This window comes from Hyaena hyaena, unplaced genomic scaffold (assembly GCF_003009895.1).
Source record: "Hyaena hyaena isolate Hyena2069 unplaced genomic scaffold, ASM300989v1 scaffold_313, whole genome shotgun sequence".
Taxonomy (NCBI): domain Eukaryota; kingdom Metazoa; phylum Chordata; class Mammalia; order Carnivora; family Hyaenidae; genus Hyaena; species Hyaena hyaena.
The window spans coordinates 1,410,192-1,433,979 of record NW_024080945.1 but is presented as its reverse complement, the minus strand read 5'-3'; the positions used below and the strand labels follow the sequence as shown (position 1 = coordinate 1,433,979).

The following is a 23,788-nucleotide window of genomic DNA, read 5'->3' as shown; positions in this document are numbered from 1 at the left end:
CTTGTCTCTGGGTTGGCTTCTTTCTGAACAGGAGGACTCGACAGTCTGGAGGCCAAGTTTGAGCCTCCTCATCTGACATAGTCTCCTGATGGTCCAGCTGTGTGTCTGGCTTCTCTCTGCTTCTCATCAGATTCTTAAGACCATTTTATGTCTGGCCATTTTGCCATAGATCCCCCTCTCCTGTTGGCTTCCTGGTCCAAACCCATCTGTGTGTCCACCTGGCTCTGACTCATTCCTTACCCTGACCTTGCTGTCTACATTTCCTGCCCTGTCCATTCCTCAGCCTCGTTCTTAATTCCCACTCCCACTGCCTCATGAAAACTTGGCTAAATCCACTTTGCAAAACCAAGGGGAATGGAACTGCCTGGGAAGAATTTGGAGAATCTGTTGCTCTGTTCTGTCTTCATTCTTGAGAGCCAGAGTAGCAGCTGAGGGCACATGTGGGGAGGCGTGTGTGTGTGTGTGTGTGTGCGTGCGCGCGCGTGCACGTATGTGTGTTGGGTGCGGGGGAAGAGGGCACAGCCATCTTGGACCCCATCATTCTGTCTGGAAATACTATCATGTATATTTTTGATATTTTTCTTTTTTTTTATTCTCCCTCTTATTTGTTCTTCCATTTCTCTTAGAAACTGTTCTAAAATTTTAAACCCAGAGGCATCTTTCGGGCTTCCTTGCCTGGGTTGTATTTTGATCTCTTCAGAGGCTGTGACAGGACTCCAGTCCATGGTGATTTTATGCGAAGTGACACCTGATTCGCTTTCAGACCACATTCCATACCAGTCAGCCCGGCCCTGCTGTGTGTGGGTTAACTCTCAACATATGGAGTGCCATTAGATAGTGTGAGTTTGAGTCTTGTCAGGGAGGCTGATTAAGCCCCAGTCGGGGACAGCCATCCTGAGTGTGAAATGTAACAGGCCTTCCTGAAACGGCGCTGTGAGCCTCTGGAGGTGGTGGGTGCCTTTCTGTTGGGGCATCGGGAGCTTGCTAACAAAGCAAACACAGTTTTTTTCCCTAGCATGGGCTAGGTCTATGTGGTAACATTTGGCAAGTTGAGTAACAGGGAACATAGATAACCGTGAACAGATGGACGCCTATTAAAAGATTTGAGGGGCTTTTACCATCTCTCAAATGGCCTTCACCCTCCTCCAGGATACCCAGTTCCCTTGCAAGATTATGTAAAGGGTTCAATTAAATTCCTTCTTCTCCTTTTTTTTTTTTCAATTGCAGTAGAAGCGAAGGCTCTGACGTTAAGAGGAAAAGAATAGATGAGAAACTTCTAATTTTGAATCCCCTTGGGATTAGATGCTGATTTCAGCCGTGCAGAGAACACTGCCCCATATTTTGAAAGCGTAGCTGCTGGCAGTTTCAGAGGGGATGACTTTCCAAAACAGACAGTGAACTCCCCCGTCCGTATCTGATGGCCATCTGACATTTGGATGCAGCATTACAGAGCTCCCCACATGTTTTGATAAGTCTAACTTTGCTTTTGAAGGTGGCAGCCACAAGTCATCATTGTGTTTAAGCTAGAAACTAATGAAATACAAAATACAAAAAAAAAAAAAAATGCATTACCTGGTTGCTTGCAGACGTACAAAACGTTACATGTCTTAGAGCAATAGCATTTATGCACCCTCTGGGCTGCCCGGTCTCTCATGTGGGAGCACATCGATTGTCTTTAGCTCAAGATGATGCTTAGAAAGTTTGCAAGAGTGAGAACTACAGACTGATTAAGATGGGGTGTATTGTGCTGTCTGTGGGGCAGCAGCCTGCTTTTTGCCAAAAGCAGTCGTAGGCTCATATGGTGGTATCTCTAAACTGGATCTCACGAACTTGGGCCAGATTAGGTTGGGTTCCATTCCTCATTGGTTGCCTTCATAACGTTACATTGTAGGGCCAGCAATTTTAAGGTGCTCACCTATGCACACTCAGGATAGCTCTCTTAAGAAGTGTTTGGGCACAGAAAGGCTGGATACCCAACATGCCTACTTTTATCCTCAACCCTGTATTTGCCGTCAAACCCAATTTATCCCAGCAGAGACTGCTGGGGAACTGAAGCTCCATGTCTCCAGAAACCACCCCACCTAAAACTAAATTTTGTCCAAGAATAACCAGCAGCAAAATGAAATATGCACTTTGAATACTTTTAAGAGCTCCGCCATTCGGAATAATTGTAATCTGAAATAATCCAGTGGCAGAAACACTGAAGATCGTAATACGTTGGAGACAGTTAGCTCTTGGAGGTGAAAACCCATTTACCTGCTAAATGATATAGTTTCACAAACTCAGTTCCGTGCTAGGCTGTTTGGCTTTAGGTAATTGAGTAAGTAAACAGCAATTACCAGTGGGTTTAGTGTCCCTTGGAGAGTTAATGCCTTCACAGAAAGAAATCATTGGAAAATAGTTTAAATATGCTTCTACCATTTAGTAGGATAAAAGTTGGCAATATTAATTGTGAGGTATATGTTCACAGGCTTTTTTTAAAGTATATGCTAGACATAGATTGTGTCCTAGCACAAGGAAGTATCTGAGGAGATACTTGTTAATGGTGCAGGGAGTGACTTTTTTGTGTGTATTGCATATGGGGCTTATAAAGTCATTGAATCTAATAGAAAATGAGGTCAATATAACTTGGGGGGGGTTGTTCCAAGGTTTATGTTTTTCGGAATTTCACTTATTTTCCTGATGTATAGAAATACTCTCTAGGTAATGAAAGCCATTCCATGTAATTTTCATTTTCCTTGTTGCTGCCATTCAGTTTAATGGTGTCAGCTTGCTAATCCTCCCTGACGTTCACACGGACTCCATTTGTGCCTGTGTTTTTCTAGAATGGCAGAGGTGCAAGGCCTGATGGAGAGACTGGAGCGGGTGGTCAGCCGGCTGGAGTTGCTGTCTGCAGAGTCACGCTGGCATCCCGGGGGCTGTGAAGGAATTAATGGTGTCAGTGCAGGTAGGGACACAAACTGTTGTCATTACTTAATGTTCTCCCCATCACTTCGTTCTCAGGAAACATTTTATCACCCTTTCTTCAGCTACTGTACTCCTTCATTTTATTTTATTTTATTTTATTTTATTTTATTTTATTTTATTTTATTTTATTTTTTGTTTACTTTTTTTGAAGGCGGGGGAGGAGTAGAGGAGAGAGGGTAGGGGACAGAGAGAGAATCCCAAGCGAGGCACACTTTCAGCCCACAGCCCGACGCGGGGCTCAAACCCACAAACTGTGAGATCATGACCTGAGCCCAAATCAAGCATCAGGTGCTTAACCGACTGAGCCACCCAGGCGCCCCCACACTCCTTCCTTTGTATGTGACCATGACATTCATGAGATGCAAGCGATCCCTGAAAAAGGAAAAGGAAAAGAAAGTTTCAACCCACCATCTGCAAAAATCACCAGTGTCTGTGCCTATTAAGAGCATAATCCATGTGCCAAACGTCATTATTCGTTTGCTCCAGTGTTTATATTGTTGTTCGAGGTTCCACAGTGGCTATAAATACATTATCTGAGTAATATTATCAAAGAGAAATTAATGTTCTCAATTACAATGTCAATTGGAAGGAATTATCATTCTGTGGATTTGAATTTTAAAGAGAACAAGTCATTAAATGTAAGAACTGCAGTTTTGAAGGAAGTGAGTCTGACGGGAAGCCAAACGTTAGTTCCAAGTAACATGATCACGTCGCATTGTGTCACCTGCGCCTGTGCCTAACCAAATATGCCTTGAAAGTCATATGCTAATGTCACACTTGAAAAAAAAAAAGATTTTAAAATATATGATCAAACATAAAAAGTTAACGACATAACATAAAAAGTTAACTAAAAGAAGACCATATATGGCAAACTCTCTAAGTATCGACTGAAATTTTTCCAGTTCCTTCTTTGTCTAAGGTTGTAGATGTAGCAAATAAAAATACAGGACACCCAGTTCAACTTGAATTTCAGATGAACTATGTTTTTGGGGGGTATGTAAGTGTATTCCAAATACTGCCTGAGATCTAATGCATGGTACACACTTACTCTAAAAACTTATTCGTTGTTTATTTGAAATTCAAATGGAACTGGGGGATCTGTATCTCATCTGGCAACTCTCTTCTTGTCTCAAGTACGGTTCTCCTTATCTGACCCATTTTGAATCCTGTCGGGCTTTGGGGACTGAGAAAAGCCTTGGGGAATGGGGGCTTCAAAAAAAAGAAAAAAGCTTTCACCAGGCAAGATTCACACTGGTGCTTCTAGAATTTCAGGCGTATTTGGAGCTGTGCCTTGTATTACATGCCTTGGGACAAAAATTACTGCGTGAGCACAAATGCACAGGCTGGTTACCCCCCCCCCACCTTGAACATAATGAAAATTAAAAGGTTTTGAATGAATTGAAAGGGGGTGTTCTTTAAGGGAGGCTGCCAGAGGCCTGTAAGTTTTTTCCACATCAACTGAGACACATCTATGATTTCATTCTGAGCCTCTTTTTGTTTGCTGTATGGTTGGTATCGGAGATTCGGTAAACCTCGTTTGTGAGGAAATATTTTCATGTTCACTTCAATTACTTGGGTCTCCTTATATCTTTGACATCAGGAGATCAAAAGGCATTTCTGTACGATTGCTGACCCCACATAGAAAATTTGTGGATACATAAAAGAAAGGTAAAATCCAACTCTCAGGAGATTGGGTAGGGTTGTTGAATAGGGGGGAAAAAATGCAATAATTTGAACCTCACTTGACTTAAAGAGGTACTAGACTGCACTTTGTATTTTCTTCATTAAAACAATAATTTTCGAGGAAACTTAATAGACTAAACAAAATAGGAAGGCAGTTAAATTACTTAAATGTTTAAACAGGTATTTTCTAATACAGCAAATCATTCTGAACCAGTTATTAGAATGAGGTCTTTTAAAACAACTTAGCCAGTGGTTTATTATCCTACTGGAAATGCAGTAGGGTCACTGGTAAGTAGGGTAATTAGTAAAATACCTGAATGATGACCATCTTTAAAATATTTTATAATCCTAAACAGCATCATTTTCATTTCTTCTTAATTTAGTAGGCTTTGATGGTTTTCTAAATTCCATTTTTAACAAATCCTTAAGGATACCTTCTCACCTGAAATATAAAACATCATTATTACAGTGATGTTATAACTAAAGTTAAAAAGAAACTTTTAGAGGCACCTGGGCAGCGCAGTTGGTTAAGCATCCAACTTCAGCTCAGGTCATGATCTCATAGTTCGTGAGTTTGAGTCCCACATCAGGCTTTGTGCTGACAGCTTGGAGCCTGGAGCCTGCTTTGGACTCTCTGCCCCTTCCCTGCTCTCTCTGTCTCTGTGTCTGTCTCTCTCTCAAAAATAAATATGTGGCTCAGTCTGTTAAGCGTCCGACTTCGACTCAGGTCATGATCTCACAGTTTGCGTGTTCGAGCCCCGCGTCAGCTCTGTGCTGACAGCTCAGAGCCTGGAGCCTGCTTCAAATTCTGTGTCTCCCTCTTTCTCTGACCCTCCCCTGCTCACGCTGTCTCTCTCTCTCTCTCTCTCTCTCTTTCTCTCTCTCTCTCTCAGAAATGAATAAAACATTAAAATTTTTTTTTAATTTAAAAAGAAACTTTTAGATGAAACCCCGTCCATTACAAATCTGTAATATGCAGACGTCAGAGAACTGCCTTCTTAAGATGCAGGTACTATGTTGTATTTTATGATGTGGGTTTTTTTCCTCCTGGCAATCAGGTAAATTTGGTTCACAGTTGCAGAAGTATTTTTGTACATGCACAAGTAATGAGTACTTTGTTATATACAAGGAGATCTAAGACGAATTATATGCAGTCAAAATCCTCCAGAATTTTTGGTCTCCATGCATTGCTATTCAGGGCCACAAATGCTTTGATTCAGGGAAGCTCACAAGATGCAGGTTGGGGAGAAAGACAGGTCATTAAAGCTGCCCAGAGGAGGTGTGAGCAGAGCTAAGTGATGAAAGGAAATTGGAAAATAATTCCCTTATATCACCATTCCTTCTGCGATGCAGAGTCCTTTGTTTCGTTTCTAAAACTCCCACTTTGAATGCAGAGCAGATCCCTCTCAGGTGTCTCCCACGGCAGCAAATGGGTTTATCTGCTTCCACATGGATCCATAAGGATCTCTGGGCTTGTCTCCCTTTTATGTTCCAGAACTTGGTTTGTACTGTATTTTGAACTTTAAGGTAACTCAGCTTCAATAGCCTGCTTAGAAGTTAGACTGCAGGTGCACAGCACTGTAAGCAACTGTTTTCATCACCTTCTGGACCTGTGGAAATGAGCATCTGGGAAAGGAAGGAAGCTTTATCCTACAGCTTTATGAGCATGGACACTAATATACAGTGTGAGAAAGAGAATCCTAGGTTTTGGTTTGGATCTTAATTGCCTGTAGAGTTGAGTTTCTCACTATTAGGAGCATGAAGTCCCAGGACTAAGACACAACTTTTCTTTTTTCTTTTTTTGCTATATTTCTTTTTAATTTTTCAATGTTTATTTATCCTTGAGAGATAGAGCATGAGCAGGGGAGGGGCAGAGAGAGATGGAGACACAGAATCTGAAGCAGGCTCCAGGCTCTGAATTGTCGGCACAGAGCCCAGTGTGGGCTCTCGAACCACGAGATCATGACCTGAGCTGAAATTGGCCACTTAACTGACTGAGCCACCCAGGTATCCCCACAATTTTTCTGTTAGTTCAAAAGCAGGGAAAGAGATGCAGAACATGCCAGGTTGGGCCTCTGTCACTTGGGTTTTTACAGTAATTTGTCAAATCAAAACTTAACTTGAGTTAGCTCAGCAGACCTTTTCATGCCTCCCAACTCTGCCTCCCTCTCCCAGGAAGTGAGGACAGGATGGAACAGAATGTGTGACATCAGCGTTGTTTTCCTACTTACCCAGAGTTTGTTATTGCCTTTTAATTGGCCTGGGTAATCTTGTAACTATGTGCAAGGTCACATGGCACCTTGGCAGATCAGTGTAGTAAAAAGTACACTTGGCTTGTGTCAGTTCTTGGATCTGCCTCTTATATGACTATAGTTTTAGGTCAAGTCATGTGCTCTGATTACATCTTCATTTCCCCACCAGTAAACCTATGATCATGCTACTTACCTCGTCATGAGTTTGGGGAAGAAATAAATTAGTATATAGGTGAAAGCACTTACTCAGGTGGATGAAAAATAGGAAAGCATTGTGTTTTCTTGAGCCATTGAAAAGTGTTTCATAAATACTAACTGATTGAATGACTGCCTTGGTGAAAAGAATGAGAATGACATGGGTGACATTAAGCTTCCATAGTGCCTTTGGCAAAGCAGTATCAGCTTTTCATTCGTCTCCTGGGGACTGGGGCACCTGGGTGGCTCAGTCACTTGAGCTTCTGACTTCAGCACAGGTCATGATCTCACAGTTCATGGGCTTGTGCCCCGCATCAGGCTCTGTGCTAACAGTTCAGAGCCTGGGGCCTGCTTCAGATTCTGTCTCCCTCTCTCTCTGCCCCTCCCCTGCTACACTCCGTCTTTCTCAATAATAAATAAAAACATTAAAAAAAAACCCAAACCTCCCAGGGACTGACAAAATGTGATTCTTCCAAAGGTGTGTCACCATCGGTGGAAGCCTTTGATAAGCTGATGAACAGCATGGTGGCTGAGTTTTTACAGAAGAGTAGGATCCTTGCTGGCGATGTGGAGACTCATGTGAGTACTTTCTTCTCTTGTTCTCTGTGGAGAAGATGACGAATATTAAAAAAATAATAACAGAAATGACAAGGGTGGGTGAGGATATGGGGAGAGTCGGGCCCTTGTGCGCTGCTGCTGGGAAGGCAGAATGGTGCAGCCAGGATGGAATCCCAGCTCTGCCACTTCTGCTAAAGGATCAAAAGCAGAATCTCGAAGAGATCTTTGTGCACCCACGTTCACAGCAGCCTGCTGCACAATAGCCAAAAGGTGGAAGCCACCCACATGTCTGTTGACGGATGAAAGGGCACACACAATGTGGTCTCTACATACAAGGGAATATTATTCAGTCTTAAAAAGAAAGGAAATTCTGGCATGTGCTACAACATGGATATACCTTGAGGATATTTTGTTAAGTGAAATAAGTCTGTGACAGAAGGACAAGTACTGTATGATTCCACTTACATGAGGTGTCTCTGAATCCCTTTATCTGAGGGAGGTACCTAGAGTAGCCAACCAAACTCACAGATACAGAAAATAGAATGGTGGCTGCTCGGGGCAGAGAGAGAAGTGGGAACTTGTTTAATAGGTATGGAATTTTTGTCTTGCAATGACAACTAAACCTCAGAAAAAGTTCTGGAGATCTGTTGCATGACTGTGTGAATATACTTAACAGTACTGAGATGCACACTTAAAGATGATGAAGAGGGTAAATTTTGTACTATGTGCAGCCTGGCAAAATCATAGAATTTGATCATCCTTGGATTGGTGAAGACCTTTAATGATACCTAGGCCAGCCTTCCAGTTTTCGATACTTTGGATATATTTTAAAATGTTTACGGGCACCTGGGTGGCTCAGTTGGTTGAGCGTCTGTCTGACTCTTGGTTTCGGCTCAGATCATGACACCATGGTCATGGGATCAAGGCCCATGTCAGGCTCTGCGGGGAGTGTAGAGTCTGCTTGAGATTCTTTCTCTTCCTCTGTGCTTCTCTCTCTCTCTCTCTCTAAAATAGAAAAATTTTTCTAAAAAATGTTTAGCATCCCCCTTTGACGCTAGTCATTATTTGCATGCATTTAGTGAAAATCTAATGTCATAGCCAAACCAATGAAAAAAACCTAGGAGAAATTTATCGCCAGGTTCTTCTTTTCGTTCACCTTTGTTTCTCACAGAGGATTAAATTCCAAATCCATCTGCCCGTGGATTTCTCAGCAATGGCAAAACCATTTTCAGTGTAGATTCACAGAAAATCTGATTCTTGAATAAAGCTGTGGTTTGTGGTTAAAAAAAAAAAGAAGTACACATAAAAAGGGATTCTCTCTTACTTGTCCCCCAATTAGACGTTATATGCAACGCCCAACCCCAGTCTTCCAGGCGATCTGGCGGCTCAGGTGATACCAGAGGCTCCAGGATTATAATTAAATAGGTGCCTGTCTCCTCCCATTTGCAGTGCATTTGTTCGTCACATCTAAGAAAAAGATTCGTCTCATGACCTCCATCTTTATTAAAGATCCCTACTGAAAAGCCTCTTGGCAAAAGAGGGGAGGCTCTGATGTACATAAGTCCTAGAAAAGTCCGTGTGATTAGACGTATTCACTGCCCATGGATCCTGGAGCTCAGTGATTACTCGAGTCTGTTCTGGAGCTTAATGCGTTTGCTCACGGGAAACGTTGTATGCCGTGAGATGGTGGCTGGACTGCTTCTGTTTTGAGGCACGACAGTACCTGAAAACTAAGACGCAAAATGGACTCTTACTGCCACTACACAAAGAGGTTCTCGAGTGACTGACAAACTTTTCCTGTCTTAAACTCTATTACAAGAATTATTGGATCATTGCTCTTACTGTTAGTTAACATTGACATTGTACTTGTGAGGTGCGGAGTACATTGTAACTGGCATTAGTGGTATCGCCCAAAACTCTATATAGACGTGTTTTACTAGAGCATTTAACGTTGCACTTAAAAAAAAGTGCACTGTGTTTGCATACCAAGTAAGTCTCTTCCGATTCCATAGTAAACAGCTCCTTTCAATTCTTTCCAAAACAAAGCAAGTTCTAAATAAAGTGTAGCCCAATTTATATCACGTTTTCTCTCCTCGTCACTCGTCAGCTTCAAAATAGTATGACTCAACTGAGGGGCTGTTCTCAATATTGGGTGCAGCATGCTTCAAGAAATTTATGTTTTTCATTAATAAGTTTTTTAAAAAATGAAAGAAGGAAGGTAAGGAGAGAAAGAAGGAAGAAAAGAGAAAAAGGAGGAGAGAAAAAGAAAGAAAGAGAAAACCTTGTCATCCCAAAGTTTAGACTCTGATTCTACAACACAAAGGAAGTATAGACAGCTATTGTCCATCTGCCCATGACTTTAATACACTGAGCAAGCGGTTTATTTTCTCTCTCTTATAGAACCATGTGTCATTGACATTAAGCTTGCAGCTGCTGCCTCTCACATAAGCCAGAAGTGGGGGTTGAACTTTGTTCCAAGAACACACCTGTTGCCTAGGGAAAAAAAAAAAAAGAAAAGAAAAGAAAGAAAAACCCTCACATACCTGATTGTACAGTATGGAAATTTGAGAATGACACAAATGTGCATCATGTTAAATCCTATCCCTGTGTTTAAAAGCTGTTTCACAGATACCAGTAATGCATAAGGGCAGCCAAGCTATGATTTAACGTCTGTTTCGATGTGTTGGCTGTTGGTTGGGCTTTAATTTACTGATCACTCAATAGTCCATTGACAGAACAGACCACAAAAAAGAGGAACTAATAGCTACAATTAGGAAGCTCTGTTGAACCAAAGAACATAACAGGTTTAGAAAAGATTAGATCTTGTAAAGCCTTCCTGTGTGCAACATAAACCAAAGGGCTTATTTAAACTAGTCTTCAACCCAGGAACACTGGCAAAGCTTGCGCCCCTTTTAAGAAAGAATCAACGGTGCGTAATTTTATAATAGCTGTTTAGATTAAATATAGCCTCCGATGTCAAAGAGAGGGGTCCCCCAGAAACTGGGTGTACGTAAAATCAAGCCTTTGGCCAGGCATCATTTATCCCTAACTGGACTTAACATGATTGGTTTTTACAAAGCTGGCCTGTTGTTATTCATGGTCAATGGACCCAATCTCAGGCTGTTTCTAAATGATCTGACAATCACGAAACAACTACGCATCACATAGCTCCTCTCGACGCAAACCCTTTTTGGAGATTTATAGAATTTACATTTGAAAAATGTCTCTGGAAGTCTGGAACCATTTATTTTCTGTTCTTGATTAAAATGGATAAGAAAGAAACACTCTTTTATTCATTGTTCCGTAAAAATGAGAGAACCATACTTTGAATAAAAGGGGACTACAATTCCGTTAAGAAGCACGGCACGCTTAAACAGTGTGATTAAATCACAGCGTGCAGCATTATGACCTTGACTTTCCTACCTTCCTAAAGGACGAACGTTTTTAGACAGTCATGATAGTGGCCCTCCTGATGGGTCACAGTCATAACCCTAGAAGTTTCTAGTCCTTGGTATTTATTGAAATCATCTCCTGAATGTTTTGTTTGTTTTTATGCCATGTTCAAAGAGTGGCTGACTCGGCCTGGCGGGTTGTATTCAGATTTTAGAGCTGGCTCTACTTTTTACAGCACAACCTTGAGGGAGTCCCTTACCCTCCTCCGTGATGAGGCTGGATGACCTGCCTCCCAAGGGCCTTCCCTTTCGCACAGCCCAATGGAGTGACTCCTCTGCTGTGTCAGCGTGAAAGCATAAGGGAGGCGCTACTGGGTTTCGAAACAGGACTAACGATAGGGCATTGTCACCCTTATAAGCAAATCTCGAGTCATCCCAAACAAGCAGAAGGAAACGCATCAGAAAAAGGATGAAGTGAACACCAAAGATAAAATATCAGCCTGCGTTACTGTGATAGAGAAGAAAATCCGACTCCTTCATTTAAAGAGACCTTGAGGGCCCCCCATGAGTCTGTCCATTTTGGTCTTAAAGGTTGTCCCTCATTTCTTTATATGGATCTTTACTCTGGAATAATTAATAACTCTGTCTCTGGAATGAATAACACAAATATGTGTGCATATTAAGTCTACTCATTGTATCCGTATCTTCCCTTGATCTTAGAAAATATTCATGGGGAAATCGTACTCATTTAAAAGTGATCACTTGCATTTTTGATGCTTTGTAATGTGGATCTGCATAGGAACTTCCCTGCCCTCGCGGCAAAAAAATCATCGGAAGCACAAGTTTGGGGTTGACTCAACCAAGCAGCCCATTCTACATAGATCTCTCAGCCTCTCCCGCTCGCCTTCCGCCAAATTATTTCTCATTGACTTCTAGTTTCCTGCTTGTTGCTTTATTTTAAACATTTATTTTTACTGTAACTAGACATAGAGTACTTTGGCAGCCTCAAGCCCAAGGGATCTGTATGTTTTTCAGATTCTCCACATGGCAGAGAACCAGAAAATGACGTGAATAAAGAATTCTACCCCGGGGCACCTTGGGTGGCTCAGTAGGTTACGCGTCTGACTCTGGATTTCCACTCAGGTCATGATCTCACAGCTTGTGAGTTCGAGCCCCATGTCAGGCTCTGCACCCGCAGTGTGGAGCCTGTTTGGGATTCTCTCTCTGCCCCTCCCCAGCTGGCTTTCTCTCTCTCTCAAAGTAAATAAATAAACTTAAAAAATAAAAAAAGAAGGATTCTGCCCCTAGATTTCATACAGACTTTGATTTGGGACTTTTCTTTCTTATCGTCTTAACCAGTTATGATTGTCAGAATTATTGGAGAAGGAGACGCCTTCAAATCACCCCTTCTAATATATATCCCTCTTTCTTTTTCTTCCTTCCTCCCTGTCTCTTTTTTCCTTCCTTCCTTCCTTCCTTCTCTCCCCTCTCCCTCCCTCCTTCCCTCCCTCCCTTCTTCCTTTTTTCCTGTCTTTCTGTCTCTCGTGAGAGAGGACAACACACCTTAGGGAGGCCGGTGACATGGGTGATACGTTGCATGATGAACCATGACTTGGTTCAGAGCCAGAGTCTGGTCTCTGCGGTTCCCAGTCACCATTGGGTGGGGAGACGCCTACCTGTGACCCTGTGCGTAGCTGTGTCCCCCATCACCTTTGTGGGGAACTGGATCCCTAGTGAGAGGCAAGTGGCCCTTACCTGCCTCCTTCCTCCCGCTGTCTGGACTCCATAGTGCCTCCCGTCCCCCCCTCCCCCCACCCGATTTCCACAGTGTGAGGAAGGGTCGTTAGGACTGCTGGCTCAGACGAGGGCTAAGGCGAGTGTGGAACAGCACCTCCCCTCGGGTGTGCCAGGTGTCTCCTCAGAGCAGCGCTGAGGCGACCGGCAAGTCGGTGGCCTCCAGGACAGACGCATGGTGTCCCTCGCAGATCTCGGCTTCTGCTCCATCACACCAGCCTTGCCCCAGCCTGGTCATCGTTCACTGTGCCGTTGGCGCCAAATTTGCAGAATTCCGGGAGGTCACAGATAGACCAGTTTCTGTCATCGTCTCTTCCCAAGAACGTGGAGAATTTTTATTCTCGGCATCGGACACGTACTTTGCCCCCCAGCAAAAGCTCTGACGCACCGCCCGTTCCTGCTACATCGCTAGCCTTTGTGGGACACCCCTGTGACTGCTTTTTAACTTAAGGACATTTGTTTTTAGGACATATAATCCCTGTCTCTTCCCTTGAACATTCTGGTTGGGTAGCACATTTAGAGCTTTGGGGACTGCCTGGTCAGAAGCTGGACTTAGAATCCAAACGCGCCTCGAAGGGCCACCAGGCGTCGTGAACCACCGTGGACCACGGATCTCCCTGTCTCCCAAAAATAAAATGGCACCAAAATATTTTGCTGAAACAATGAATTAGGTGCTGTGAATCTTGCAAGTTAAGATTTTTTTCTGCCTTTTTTTTTTTTTTTTTTCCCTTCCTGGACAGTAAACTTGCTTTTACCAAACTCAGGCCTGAGTGCTTTTCTTTTTTTTCTTCTTGAAGAAGAACGATGGAATGCTGGTGCTGGTTATCCGCTTCTGTTCTGTGTTCACTGGCGTGAGCAACACGGAGGAGCGGGGTGCACCCTGACCATGGCCAGGCCCGCCTGGTTGGGGTAAGCGGTGTCCCCCACCAGCTGGCACCTGGTGGCCCGTGCCTGGAACAGAGTACATGCCGGAGTCCCACGTGAACGGCCTTGCTCTGTGTAAACTCACAGCAAGGATCTGCAGTTCCGGCCACGTCAGGGGTTCCCGAGGGTAACCGGCCACTTCCCTCCCTTCCTCTTTCTCCGCGGCCGCACTCTTTCCGAGCATCGCTTACCATCCGTGTCAGAACTTAATGATGCTGCCCAGCATCGGAAAAGACACGTCCTCCTCTTCATCCCTTTCTTCGCCCGCCTGCCTTCTTTTCTGAAATGACACCGATAATTGGAACATTTGTTGTTGTTTTCTATCTAGACTTCAGGATAACTTAATTGTCTGCCTGGAGGCTGCTTCAGCCTCTGAAAATTAATACCTTGTCTCAAAGTAATGACCTGATTTCATTTAGATTATCTTGTTATTTCTGTCCGTGCACCATCCGCACAGAACACACGCATGTGCACACGCGCGTGCCCATCCGCTATTCACCTAGGAATTCGTCACGCTGTGTTAGCTACGTATAAGGCAAAACTCTCAAATACATGGGATGCCACGCCCAAGACTCACTCTGTAAGACGTATGTTTGCAGATTTGTCCATGTGCCTAAGGCAAGTATAAAATATGCTTTCTCACTTTTAGTATTAGCATTTAGACTGTTATTTATTCCGTATATTTATTAGTATATTTAGTACTTAAGTTTGGTTTACCAATGTAAGTTTTAAAACAGGAGAGTTTGTACATTTTGTAACACATTCCAGGCCAAGTCTTTTTAAAATATCAAATGTAAGGGGCGCCTGGGTGGCTTAGTCGGTTAAGTGTCCGACTTTCGCTTAGGTCATGATCTCGCGGTTCGTGGGTTCGAGCCCCGCGTCGGGCTCTGTGCTGACTGCCGGCTCAGAGCCTGGAGCCTGTTTCAATCTGTGACTCCCTCTCTCTCTGACCCTCCCCGGCTCACGCTGTCTCTGTCTCTCTCTCCTAGAAATAAATAAAACATTAAAAAAAAAAAATTTTTTAAATATCAAATGTAAGATGTTTTAGCCACATAAAAGAAAACAAGGTATTTAATGAATGAATAATTTGTTATTTATGAAAGAAGATGTATATATAAAAAATAATCCACCACACACACACACACACACATATGCTCAGCTATAAAAATGAAATCTTGCCATTTGCAACAATATGGATAGACCTAAAGGGTATTGTGCTAAGTGAAATAAGTCAGACAGAAAGACTAATGCTGTATGATGTCACTTACATGTGAAATCTAAAAACCAAACAAACCAAACAGAATAGGAACAGAGTTATAAATGCAGAGAACAAATCTGGTGGGTGCCAGAGAGGAGGGGCATTGAGGGAGGGCTAAAATGGGTGAATAGGATTAAGAGGCACAAACTTCCAATTATAAAATAAATACATGAGGGGCGCCTGGGTGGCTTAGTCGGTTAAGCGTCCGACTTTCGCTTAGGTCATGATCTCGCGGTTCGTGGGTTCGAGCCCCGCGTCGGGCTCTGTGCTGACTGCCAGCTCAGAGCCTGGAGCCTGTTTCAGTCTGTGACTCCCTCTCTCTCTGACCCTCCCCTGCTCACGCTGTCTCTCTCTCTCCTAGAAATAAAGAAAAAACATTTAAAAAAAAAATAAAATAAATACATGAGATTGTAATGTACAGCATTGGGAATATAGTCAGTAACATTGTCACAACTTTATATGGTGACATATGATAACCAATTTATCACAGTGACCATTCCATAATGTATATACATACTAAATCACTGTGTTGTACTCCTGAAACTAATACAATATTATATTTCCATTATTCTTTAAAAAAATAATCACATCACTCATATGTGTTTGCACTAGAAATCCTTTTCAGAAAACCCTTTTAAAAATGTTATTTATTTATTTAGAGAGAGTGAGTAGGTGAGGGGCAGACAGAGGGAGACGCAGAATCTGAAGCAGGCTCCAGGCTCTGAGCTGTCAGCACAGAGCCTGATGTGGGGTTCGAACTCATGGAGCGTGAGATCATGACCTGAGCCAGAGTTGCCTCGGTGGCTCAGTCGGTTAAGTGTCCAACTTCAGCTCAGGTCATGATCTCACAGTTTGTGAGTTTGAGCCTCACGTCAGGCTCTGTGCTGACAGCTCAGAGCCTGGAGCCTGCTTTGGATTCTGCGTCTCCCTCTCTATGCTCCTCCCCGGCTCATGCTCTGTCTCTGTCTCTCTCTCTCTCTCAAAAATAAATAAACATTTTTAAAAAAAATTTTTTTTAAAGTTTTTATTTTTAAGTACTCTCTACACCAACATGGAGCTCGAACTCACAACCCTGAGATCAAGAGTCGGGTCCTCCACTGACTGAGCCAGTCAAGCACCCCAGGAGAACACTTTTCTAAGGCACTTGGAATATTGATACTTGACTTTCAGTTAATCAATTTTGTTAAAACTGACTAATACATAGATAAGATAGTATAGCCCAATAATTTGGGGCTCACCTGTTGTGTGCTGGAGTTTATTAAAAGGTTCCAGAATTATGCTGTTTTCCTCTAACCCTGGTAGTGTCTAGCACTGCGCTGTAATGAGTGGCTAATCAGTGCTTCCTGAACGAATGAAAGAAAATGAATGTTTGAGCGAACGAATCAAATCATTAATGAATTATTGAATCAACGGGTAGATGAATGTACCATGGCCAAAAATTTAGATTAAATGATATCCTAGACCACCATTTAAAAAAAATCAAAGCCAAGTATTAAGTCATGAATTAGCACGTAAAATATGGAGAAACATAGACTCTGTAGATTTTTGTATATCTCTCTCTCTCTCTGTCTCTCTGTCTCTCTGTCTCTCTCTGTCACACACACACACACACACACACACATGCATTCTGAATTTCTCATAGACCTGAAAGTTTACCTAGTACCTCCCTCATTCCCTTCATTTTCATTAAGAAAAGCTAAATGAGAAATTTTTAAAATTTATCTGAGAGTAGTTGACACACAACCTTACATTAGTTTCAGATATACAACATAGTGATTCATCATCTCTACTCATTATGCCGTGCTCACCGCAAGTGGAACTACCATCTGTCTCGATATATTATAATATCATTGACTACATTCCCTGTGCTGTGCTTTTATTCCTATGACTTACTCATTCCATGACTAGAGGCCTGGATCTCCCACCCCATCCCTGGCCCCTCTGATTGCCATCACTGTGTTCTCTGTATTGATAGTTCTGATTCTGCTTTTCTGTTTTTTAGACTCCACATATGTGAAATCATGTGATATTAGTCTTTCTCAGCCTGACTTATTTCACTTCCCATAATGTCTTCCACCCATATCACAAATGGCAAGATCTCATCATTTTTTATGGCTGTGTAATATCTGTGTGTGTGTGTGTGTGTGTGTGTGTGTGTGTGTGTGTATCCTCTTTGTCCATTCATTTATTGATGGACACAGGTTGCTTCCATATCTTGGCTGTTATAAATGCTGCACTAAACAGGGATGCATGTATCTTTTCGAATTAGTGTTTTTGTTTTCTTTGGGTAAATACCCAGTGGCAGAATTACTGGATCACATAGTCTTTCTATTTTTTTTTTTTTGAGGAACCTCTATACTGTTTTCCACAATGACTGCGCCAATTTACAACCCCACCAACAGTACACAGGGTCCCATTTTCTCTATATCCCCGCCAACACTTGTTATTTCTTGTCTTTTTGATTTTTGTCATTCTGACAGATGTATGATCTAAATGAGAATTTATAAGTATGTGAAAATCCACCAATATATTGATTGGTAGTCACTGCCAGTAGAAATCCCATGAGCTCTATCTGAGACAAGATATTTTTGTGAGCTTTACTATAAGTATTTTAAACAGAGGCCCACATTTTAAAAAGGAATTGAATTTTTTCTCTGTTTGCATTGCATTTTGACATGTTACTTTCTCCTCTGAACATGAACATTCAAAATACAGATAGCAATCAGGTGAGAAATAATGTTGGAGTCTGAAGGGGCCAGTTGGGAAATTCAGTTTTTGTCTGGAACTTCACTGTGTATTTCCAATAATCAACTTTCTTGGATTCCAAGAATCTTCAGCTGTATTTTTGTAATTTTAAACATCTGGATGAAAACTAAAAAGTTGAGTAGATTGTCTCCATATGTTGAAATATTAACCATCCCAATCTTTTAAATGGGGACTCTCACCCCAAAGCTCATTTATGTATTTTTAAAAAAATTTTAAATGTCTATTTATTTTTGAGAGAGAGAGAGAGTGCATATGGGTGAGCATAAGCAGGGGAGGGACAGAGAGAGAAAGAGGGAGACACAGAATCTGAGGCAGACTCCAAGCTCTGAGCTGTCAGCACAGAGCCTGACACGGGGCTCAAACTCAAGAACTGTGAGATGGTGACTTGAGCTGAAATGGGACACTTAACTGACTGAGCCACGCAGACACCCCCGAAATTCACTTATAAATTAGTTCTTAGAAACTTGGAAGACATTTGCCCATAGACTTAATGTAAGCAAGGGGGGGGGGTGGTTCAATTCCTTTGCAAAGATATGGAAGAACCTTTGCTGCATGTATGGTGCATAGATGCTGAGATCTACAGCCTCTTTGCTAACAGTCTGCCCTGAGATAAGCACAGAAACTGTACGACTTTGCAGACTTAGCTAGCAACCCAACAGAATAATTTTATGTCTGCTAAATCTGGTAATTAAAAAAAACTAGGACTTGTACTTTGTAGGTCTGGCTTTTTCATTTCATTTTTCTAGCAAGGCTCTTTTATTTATTTTATGAAAGTATCAGTCTGTGACAGATGAGAAATTAAAAAGAAAAACCTTTAACCAAATGTTTTGTGAGCAGCTCTTATGTAATGCAAAATGCTAGAAAAAAAATTCTTCCACTATGCTTTTAGTTAGGAAAGCAGTAGCATTAACTGCAAAGTAGTTATTTATGATGAATGCTGATTCATACCTGGACTGAGAGTTTCATTAGAGAGAGACAAAGAGATAGAGAGGGATTTCTGTGCAGGTTTGTGTACTTAGAGCTGGTGTTCGGCCTGATTCTTTTCTACTCTTGCTACCAAAGATAGGATTTTTCTTTTTCTTTATATGAGTGTAGAGTTACACTCCTTTGATACTTAGCAGTTATTATAAGGGTAACTTTGAGATTCACAAACGGCACAAAAAAGGCAGGAGGAGAAATTTTTTCTGAGGATAACTGAGCAAGAATTGAGGGAAGAGAGAGTAAGAGGTGGTATATACACTTAAGAAAGATTTGCTGTATCAAAAGTAAAGCCTGGAAGTATATTAATTGAGTTGCTGACAATGGTCATTTTTGGGGTGGGAGGGTGGACTTACTGGAAACATTTACTTACTAGACAGTCATGTGTCTTAAACCTTTTATATCATGTGTGTGCTATTGTTATCCTCAAAAGAGGGGAAAAGGAATATCTGCTCCTGGAAGAAAAACTCTTGGAATCAAGGTGTTGCCTAAAAAGGAATTCACTAAGCAGGAAAAGATAAGTGAAGAGAAGATACAGGCACAAGGTGGAGCCACTTGTCCCGCAGACTTGGCTGCTAGGCACATTGTGGTCAAGGGTCCTGGGTGCCTAGGAATCCACTGGGAGTTGGGGAGCCAGTGACAGTCAAAAACTTTTCATGGGTTGAGTGTTTCTAGTAAGAGCTCAGTCTAGATGGACTGATATTGGCTAGATATGGTGGATGAAAGATCACAAGCTGGTTATTAGTTAAATTTTGTAGTTACTGGAGATCAATCTTACTTCCCTGCCTCATTTTCATTTTCTTTTTTTTAATGTAGTTTACTGTCAAGTTGGTTTCCATATAACACCCAGTGCTCATCCCAACAAGTGCCCTCCTCCATGCCCATCACCCACTTTCCCCTCTCCCCCACCCCCATCAACCCTCAGTTTGTTCTCAGTATTTAAGAGTCTCTTGTGGTTTGTCTCCCTCCCTCTCCTTAACTATTTTTTTCTCCTTCCCCTTTCCCATGGTCCTCTGTTAAGTTTCATATATGAGTGAAAACATATGGTATCCATCTTTCTCTGCCTGACTTATTTCACTTAGCATAACACCCTCGAGTTCCATCCACATTGCTACTAATGGCCAGATTTTATTCTTTCTCATTGCCATGTAGTATTCCATTGTATAGATAAACCACATCTTCTTGATCCATTCGTCAGTTGATGGACATTGAGGCTCTTTCCATGATTTGGCTATCCATATTAGTGAGACAGGCAATTGTAAAGAACGGGAAAGAAAGCATTTGTGGAGAGCTTGCAGTGTATGAGGGACTCCGCACAGCTACTGACAAACATTCCTTGGTCAGTAGGAGAACCCTTTAAGATGGAAGACATTCGAGATAAAGAAGCCAAGCTCAGAAAGATTGGGTGACTAGCTTATAGCCCTACATCTAGTAAGGGGTAGAGTTGGATTCTATCACAAGCCTATCTGGAGGTGTAAAGCTCGCAGTCTCTGCACCACACTGCTTTCCAGTGATGATTTAACCCATTCATTAAGTCCTGGGCTTCTGTTCTAATAAAGACCCTTGTACGTAGGCACCCACTGGCCTTGTCCTCAAAAGCATATCACCTACTTGGAGACACAAGGCATATGCACGTGCATGGAAGTTAAATAAGAACATGGCTTAAATGACACAAGTTGAGAGGACAATGCTTAGTGTCACAGTGACATTCTAGAATAAGGAGAACCCTGTTGTGTCTAGTTTTTTAGAGTGGTCTCAGAGCAACCAAGTATCCTTGCCTTGTGTAGACCCAAGGCTCATGAACCACGAGGCAGCCGTGGCTTACAGAGCCAAAAGATTTGATTTAACCCTGTTGATAAAATGTGTTAGATTCCTTAAGTGGAAAAAAACAAATTAGAGAATTTGGAGAGGGGCCGATCTGCCAAGTATTTTTTAGCCACATAATGATTGAATTTGAAAATGAAGTTAATTTAGGAGAATGGTTTTGTTCAGAACACAAGCTTGGAACGATATTCATACCTGTCAGAAAAGCAAATGGATTTAAACATGCAGTGGTGCGTTCCCCACCCCACCCCCCGCCCCGCCCATTCCCATGCCTTGAGAAGTACTCAGTGTTTTTCTTTCAGATCTTTGGCCTTTTTAAATATAAACCAGAAACAGTGAGTTGCTTAGAAGAGTTTTTCTGTTGGGCTTTTTAAAACTACAGTGATTGTTTTTATACTAGAGATTTTGCGAAGTGTTCTGTACATTCTATTTTTGTAAACTGCTTGTTTAATTTAGACCATATTTTCTGGTTCTCTTACCATGTCAGTAAGTTGGCATCTATGTTATCATTTTTAGTGACTGCATAGTATTTCATTGTATGGCTACCCCACAGTTGATTTAAAGAATCAAGATTGCATCTCAGTGAAATATAATGTATATATAAGAATGCAGGGCCCAGACTAGGGTAATACAAGTAGGAGTCTCAGATGTGACCCTGAGAGGGAGCTAGCCTGTGTCAGCCTGCTCTGGTCCCTGCAAGGCTATTTACCATCATTTTAAAAAGGAGTAACATTTGGGGCACCTGGGTGACTCAGTCAGTTAAGCATCCGACTCTTGATTGCAGGTCAGGTCATGATCTCACCATTCATGAGTTTGAGCCCCACATTGGGCTCTGCGCTGACAGTGCGTAGCCTGCTTGGGGTTCTCTGTCTCCCTCCCTCTGCCCCTCCCCAGTCTCAAAAATAAAGAAACATTAAAAAAAAAACAACAAAACAGTGTCTACAATATGCTATCTTTAAAAAAAAAACAAAAGTGGTAACATGTGACTTGTTTTCAGTTTTGCCCCAATTAGAAACAAAGCGTCAATGGATATCCTTGTACAAACATCATTTTATTATTGTACAATTATTTTCTCAAAGAAGGTACCTACGATTGGAAGTGCTAGGTCAATGGGAAGCACTATCTAATACTGCTCCCCTGCCCTTCCCTCCCCACCCCCCACCACACACATAGTACTGATCCATATGCTCATAATGGCTTAAAGTTCTTTAAGCAATTTGGTGATAATTACGAACTAGGAAAATAAGAATTTTAGGTAAACAGTGCATGATTTGAATGCTCATTAATATTCATGATGTTGACTCTAAACATGCTTTACCCTCTGCTGGATGCGCAGGGAAGTAAAAACAGAGCTATTCTTCCCCATATAAACAATTTTCTTTTTTTTTTTTGAGAAAGAAAACCATCTCTCAGTTCTATCTTTTACTGATTGGACATACCAAGACATAGGTTTGAATTTCTTCTTTGGTTTTGGGGGGCTTGGTTGAGGGTTGAGTCACTTTGACCAAGACCACGAAATAGCTGAGCCATATGATAGAAGATTCCAGGCAGGGATTTAGAAGGGATACGTTGGAGCTATTCCCTAGTGTCAGAACTGTGCACCGTGGTTGATGTAAATACTTCTGTGAGTTGGAAGTTGCCAAGGCAACAATCCTATTAATGAAGAATAAACCTCTTTTATTATCAGTGCCTGAATGATTACTTTTTTTATAAACTGCGCCTGGTAGTCTAACATTGACATTCCTAATCTACCTGCACGTCTTTGCTTTCCAGACTGCAAACCTACTTAGCTCTATTCAATAAGCAGGCCTCCTTTCTCTGCCAGTGAAAGTGGAATTATTGGGGGGAAAATTAGTCAACTGTAAGGGCAAGATAAATACTAATTTATAACAATTACCTACTATAAAATTATTGCCCTTTTGATGTATACTTTGATGAAGGCAGAACCTGAAATTGACTGAACTCATTTGTTGTTTGAGTGGGCCAGAGTCTTTAAATTAACTTGTCTTTATGATTTAATGGAGCATTGCCAATATATTTTCAAGGAAGTGGAGTGTGACATTGCTGCTTCCTTCCCCTAGTCAGACTGTAAATTTAGACTCCGTGTAATGGCATGCACACAGGATATTTGAAAAAGGGCAGCTGTGGTTGAGTCATGGGTTTTCGGGAACCTGTTGTCTAAAGGACCAGGGAGCAATGTTAAGGGGAATGATGGTTAGAAATGAGTGGTTTTGAAGCAGCGTGCTTCTTGGGCTCTATAGAGAAGGAAACATTTTCTTCACAAAAGAATACATTCCCTGTTAACGAGAATGCTTCCTGGGTGTTGTCAGGCTAACCAGATATTGTCAAGCTTTCAGTCGTGGGGTGGTGAGCTCAGCAATCCATTCCTTTCCGGACTGAATGTGTCTTGTCTATTCTGTATGATTAGCACCTTGTCACTTATTGCTCATATTCATTAACCATTCTCTGTATTCATAACTTGTTTCCCCCATTGAAACCTGGTGACACCTAGGCACCTAGTAGGTACTCAGAAAATATAGTTCAGGGGCACGGTGCCTGGGTGGCTCCAGTCAGTTGAGGGGCCGACTCTTGATTTCAGCTCAGGTCATGATCTCATTGTTCGTTGAGTTCAAGCCCCACATGGGGCTCTGTGCTAACTACGAGACCCTGCTTTGGGTCCTCAGTCTCCCTCTCTCTGCCCCTCCCCAACTTGTGCGCTCTCTCTCTCTCTCCCTCAAAAATAAATAAATGTTAAAAATAATTTTCTAGGGGCGCCTGGGTGGCTCAGTCGGTTAAGCATCCGACTTTAGCTCAGGTCATGATCTCACGGTCCCTGGGTTTGAGCCCCACTGACAGCCAGCTCAGCCTGGAGCCTGTTTCAGATTCTGTGTGTCTCTCTCTCTCTGACCCTCCCCTGCTCATGCTGTCTCTCTCTCTGTCAAAAATAACTAAAATACTTTAAAAAATAATTTTCTAAAGAAAATTTCAGTTGTGAAATTCAATAATAAGTTTCTGTCTTACTGAGTTTTATCTTTTGCATATTTTTCCTGATAATAAAATTTAAAAGTTTGATGAAGAAGTATCTGAAGACAAATAACACGAAGAAGAGAATGAAGGCTACTCCTGTAGTTTTAGTACTTGGCGATAACTGCCAATGATATCGTGGTGTATTAATTTCATAAGGACATTGTTCCAAG

At 41.9% G+C, this 23,788-nt stretch overlaps 1 protein-coding gene across 3 annotated transcripts in view; it reads left to right on the top strand.

Annotated features, from left to right (window-relative positions):
• The window catches only part of CAP2 (cyclase associated actin cytoskeleton regulatory protein 2), a 148,082-nt gene that overhangs the window by 15,316 nt on the left and 108,978 nt on the right, over positions 1 to 23,788 (top strand). For all 3 annotated transcript variants that reach the window (XM_039248598.1, XM_039248595.1, XM_039248597.1), the window contains exons 2-3: positions 2,826 to 2,947; positions 7,576 to 7,676. In XM_039248598.1, coding sequence (XP_039104529.1) covers positions 2,827 to 2,947; positions 7,576 to 7,676 — 222 coding nt within the window. In that variant the 5' untranslated portion in view covers position 2,826. The remainder of the gene's footprint in view (positions 1 to 2,825; positions 2,948 to 7,575; positions 7,677 to 23,788) is intronic.